Source organism: Nicotiana sylvestris, chromosome 12 (assembly GCF_000393655.2).
Source record: "Nicotiana sylvestris chromosome 12, ASM39365v2, whole genome shotgun sequence".
NCBI lineage: Eukaryota > Viridiplantae > Streptophyta > Magnoliopsida > Solanales > Solanaceae > Nicotiana > Nicotiana sylvestris.
In genome coordinates, this window is record NC_091068.1 from 1,948,760 (window position 1) to 1,954,024 (window position 5,265).

At 38.8% G+C, this 5,265-nt stretch overlaps 1 protein-coding gene across 1 annotated transcript; it reads left to right on the forward strand.

The window, feature by feature from the left end:
* Positions 1-3,376: 3,376 nt before the first annotated feature.
* Positions 3,377-4,840, forward strand: LOC138884257 (uncharacterized). Its single transcript, XM_070165331.1, has 3 exons — positions 3,377-3,588; positions 3,671-3,866; positions 4,814-4,840. The coding sequence occupies exons 1-3, from the start codon at positions 3,377-3,379 to the stop codon at positions 4,838-4,840; spliced, it is 435 nt and encodes a 144-aa protein (XP_070021432.1).
* The last annotated feature ends 425 nt before the right edge of the window (positions 4,841-5,265 follow it).

A 5,265-nucleotide genomic window follows, 5' to 3' on the forward strand; every position in this document is an offset into this window, starting at 1 on the left:
CAATGAATTAGAATGCACAATATGAGAACACTTATAACCCAAATTGGAAGAATCATCCCAACTTCTCATGGGGTGAAAATCAGCCGAATCAGAATCATTATAGACCCATAGGAAATTTCAATCAACCTCAGAAGCCACCTCAACAGGCAGAAGAGAAAATAAATGATTTGTTGAAGCAGTTGTTGCTTGATAATCAATAGCTCAGGGCCGATTTCAGAAATTTGGAGCGCCAAATGGGACAGCTTGCCAGTGCTCAAAACACTAGACCAATTGGAGTCTTCCAAGTGACACTAAAGCTAATCCTAAGTCATCCCTTAATGCCGTGTTGTTAAAAAATGGGAGACAATTAGAAGATGTTCAGTCGAAAAAGAGCAAATAGGTGACTCTTGATGAGAGGCCAGCCACTATTGATTCAACATTAAAAAAATCTAAGGAATCTGAGAAGTCAGTTGGAGAGGCGGTGGCTGAGCAACCCCCACCAGTGGTTGCAAGGCCACCACCTTCGTTCCCTCAAAGATTGCAGAAAGTAAAAGATAATGTCGCATATAAAAAGTTTCTTGATATTTTGAAACAGGTGCAAATCAATATTGCATTGGTTGGCATCTTACAAGAAGTGCCCAAATATGAAAAGTACATCAAGGACATAGTTGCAAATAAAAGGAGGCTGACCGAGTTCGAAATCATGGCACTCACTAAGGAGTGTAGCTCAAGAATTCAAAGCAAGCTACCTCAGAAATTGAAGGACCCAGGTAGTTTCACTATCCAAATCTCGATTGGTAAACATGTAGTTGGGCGAGCCTTATATGATCTTGGAGCGAGAATCGATTTTATGCCGCTATCGGTGTTCAAACAATTGGGGTTGAGTGAGCCACACCCAACAACGATAATCTTACGGCTAGCTGATCGCTCCCTTGCTCATCTTGAAGGAGTGATTGAAGATGCGCTGATTCAAGTGGGGTCTTTCATATTCCCTGCTGATTTAGTTATCCTGGACTACGAGCCCAATAAGGTTGTCCCATTTATTTTGAAGCGTCCATTTTTAGCCACGGGCCGAGCTATTATTGATGTTTGCGAAGGAAAGATGAAGATGAGAGCAGGTGATCGAGTGTGGGTATTCAATGTTTATAAATCACTCAGGTTGCCAGCCCACTATGAAGAGTTATCCATGATCTCTGTGGTGGAGAGTGATGCCACATCATTAGTGACCTCTATGAGCCCTATAGATCCTATTGAACGAGTATTGATTGGGGATAAAGAAGATAGTGAAGATGAAATGATGGGAGAAATTGAGCAAGTACGAGATATGTCCTGTAGTTATGTCCAGGGGTTTGGAAAATTTGAGGAGTTGGACAGGCCTGTCACTTTGACCCCTCATAAGCCATCTATTGAAGAAGCTCCGAAGCTAGAACATAAGCCACTTCTAGCGCATCTGCACTATGCTTATTTGGGGAACTCTGGGACATTGCACGTGATTATTTCATCCAGCTTGACCAACACTCAAGAAGAAAAATTGCCCAGAGTACTCGTCGAGCATAAAAAGGCCATTGGGTGGACTATTGCTAACATCAAGGGAATTAGTCCATCGATTTGCATGCATAAAATCTTCTTAGAAGATGGACACCGCCCTAGTGTGGAGCATCAGAGAAGGTTAAATCCCATTATGAAAGAGGTGGTGAAAAAGGAAGTAATCAAGTTGCTAGATGCAGGTATCATTTTTTCTATTTCTAACAACAACTGGGTAAGCTCGGTTCAATGTGTGCCCAAAAAGGGAGGAATGACTGTGATTGAGAATGAGAAGAATGAGCTAATTCCTACTCGCACTGTGACGGAGTGGAGAGTCTGCATTATTTATAGAAGCCTCAACAAAGTAACCCGCAAGGACCACTTCCCACTTCCATTCATTGACCAAATGCTAGACAGATTAGCCGGGCATGAATATTATTGCTTCCTTGATGGATATTCGAGATACAATCAGATTGTCATATGGCCATAGGATCAGGAGAAGATCACTTTTACTTGTCCTTATGGTACTTTTGCCTTCAAGCGAATGACATTTGGTCTTTGTAATGTACCAGCCACTTTCCAGAGGTGCATGATGGCTATTTTCACCGACATGGTAGAAAAATTCGTGGAAGTGTTTATGGATGATTTTTTAGTTTTTGGGTCTTCGTATGATGATTGCTTGAGAAATTTAAGCAAGGTGTTGGCCCGTTGTGAAGAAACAAATATAGTACTAAATTAGGAAAAATGCCATTTTATGGTACAAGAAGGCATCGTATTGGGTCACATAATATCTAGGGGCGGCATTGAAGTTGATAAGGCAAAGGTGGAGGCAGTTGAAAAATTACCTCCACCTATTTCAGTGAAGGGTGTCCGGAGTTTCTTGGGACACGCGGGTTTCTATCGATGCTTTATTAAAGATTTTTTTAAAATTGCTACTCCTTTATGCAGGTTGCTTGAAAAAGATGTAACTTTCAACTTTGATGACACCTGCCTCAAGGCATTTGAAGAACTCAAAAAGAAGTTGGTGTTTGTTCCCATTATTGTGGCACCCGATTGGTCCTTATCATTTGAACTTATGTGTGATGCAAGTGATCACGCTATTGGGGCAGTGCTAGGCCAGAGGAAGGACAAGGTGTTTTATTCCATCTACTATGCGAGTAAGACTCTTGATGATGCACAACTGAATTACACCACCACTGAGAAGGAGTTGTTAGCTGTTGTGTGAGACTTTGAGAAATTTCAGGCATAATTGGTGGGAACGAAAGTCATAGTCCATACCGATCATGCAGCAATCAGGTATATGTTTACAAAAAAAGGAATCTAAGGTTAGGTTGATGCGCTGGGTTTTGTTGTTGCAAGAATTTGATGTAGAAATATGAGATCAAAGAGGGACAGAGAACCAAGTAGCTGACCATCTATAAAGGCTGGAAAATCACGATCACATAGAGGAGGGTAGCCAAACTAAAGAAGTATTTCCTGATGAGCAACTTTTTGCTATAACCCAAGACCCTCCCCCATGGTACGCAAACTATGTGAATTATCTTGTAAGTGGGGTACTTCCTCCTGAAATCCAATCTGAAGCTAGAAAGAAGTTTCTACATGATGTGAACTTCTACTACTGGGATGAGCCATATTTGTACAAGCAATGTGCTGATCAGTTGATGAGGAGATGCATTCCAGAAAAGGAGGTGGAATTAGTGTTGTATAATTGTCACGCATCACCTTTTATAGGAGCCATCATGGAGGAGATAGAATAGCTGCAAAGGTACTACAATCCGGTCTCTTTTGGCCAACGTTATTCAAGGAGGCCAATGCATTCGTTAAGAAGTGTGACCAATGTCAGAGGACATGAACAATCACAAGGAGGCATGAGATGCCTTTGAATAACATCCTAGAACTTGAGCTTTTTAATGTGTGGGGGATAGATTTTATGGGGCCGTTTCCACCGTCCAGAGGAAACAAATACATTTTGCTAGCAGTTGACTACGAGTCAAAATGGGTGGAGGAAATTGCTTTGCCAACAAATGATGCCATGGTGGTAGCTGTTTTTGTGAAAGAACATATTTTTGAGATTTGGGACTCCACGTGCCTTAATTAGTGATGAGGGGACTCATTTTTGTAATCGGTTGTTGAATAACCTTCTAGCTAAATGTGGAGTTCACCACAGAGTTGCTACATCATATCATCCTCAAACAAGTGGGCAAGCTGAGGTGTCAAATAGAGAAATAAAGCAAATATTAGAGAAGACGGTGAATGTGAATAGGAAGGATTGGGCTGCAAAGTTAGATGATATCTTATGGCCGTATAGAACTACATATAAAACGCCAATTGGGGCATCCCCTTACAAGCTTGTTTATGGGAAGGCATGTCACTTGCCCGTTGAACTGGAACACGACTTACTGGGCCATTAAGAAGCTGAACATGGACCTTGAAGCCGCGGGCGAGAAAAGACTTTTGCGGTTGAATGAGTTAAATGAGTTCAGGTTGCACTCTTATGAAAATGCTAAGCTCTATAAAGAAAAGACAAAAAGATGGCATGACAAGCATATCAAGTCGCGTCACTTCGAGCCAGGCCAACAGATATTATTATTCAATTCTAGGCTAAGACTATTTCCTGAAAAGTTAAAATCGAGATGGTCAGACCCGTTTGAGGTGGTGAGAGTCACTCCTTATGGTGCAATTGAGCTGCGAGCTTTAAATAGTGAAAGGAAATTTTTGGTGAATGGTCATAGAGTGCAATTGAGAAGAGAACTTGGCCATTGAGATCCATGAGATGAACTTCATTTCTACAACTCTCTTGGTAATTATCATCTCTGAAATCAATATTACCTTTGTAATTAAAAATTGCTTCAAGTTTGTGGATAAATTTTAGTAATTGAATTAATTAGTTTGAATATATTGAAGGAGAAAGAGAAGAAGAAAGTGGAAAAAAGTTTTAGGAATATTTTCCTACAAATAGCAAATTATGGTATTGAAAGGGTTAATATAATAATATACGGGGTGGAGCTAGACTGCCAAGAACGAGTTCAGACGAATCCCGTGGCTTTGGTTCAAATTCGAATTTTTAAAAAATATCATTAAATATGTATAAATTATTAATATAAAACCTAACAACTTAAAAGGATTAGAATTTCGAATTCATAAACTTAAAATTCTGGTTCCACTTCTAATAATATATATGTAGTATATATGTTGAAGTCACACTTGAAGAGTGCAGCTGAAAATCTTGACATAAAAACATATAAATTGTGCACATTTTTGTGCAACTTTTGACTAGGATTTTTTTTTTTTTTGTTTTTGTTTTTTGCAGTTTGTCTCTTTTGGCAGAAAAGTATAGTAGTTGTTTCTTTTTATTAATGTGTCCTTTTCTTTATACCCTACACATATTGATGATTTTCACCGCATTTTGTAAGTCTTCTGATGTGATGACTCTTTGGACACCCCACTCAAAGCTAAAATGTTAATTTTCTTGTTGGTGATAGAGTCAAAATATAGTCTGATTTAAAATTTAAAGTTGATAAATTTTTATAACACGTTTAAGTTAATATACAATAATAATTAAATTTATGGTCGAATATTTATTATTATTTGATTAATTTCTTAATACATATATAATGTCCGATCAAAAGTTACTATGCTCATGTGAACCTATGTATTACACTATGGATATGTCCGGAGTCAGCATTTAAATATTATGAGTTACAATCGTATATCAATTTCAATGGCGAATACCGAATTCAATAGATTCAAGTGAACTCGTTA

What these genes read in the sequence shown, in the direction of transcription:
- LOC138884257 (XM_070165331.1), top strand. Translation starts at nt 3,377, where the DNA reads ATGCCTTTGAATAACATCCTAGAACTTGAGCTTTTTAATGTGTGGGGG. An exon ending in TTTGAGATTTGGGACTCCAC is followed by an intron (nt 3,589 to 3,670) that starts GTGCCTTAATTA and finishes AGTTCACCACAG; the next exon opens with AGTTGCTACATCATATCATC. An exon ending in ACAAGCTTGTTTATGGGAAG is followed by an intron (nt 3,867 to 4,813) that starts GCATGTCACTTG and finishes TGTTTTTTGCAG; the next exon opens with TTTGTCTCTTTTGGCAGAAA.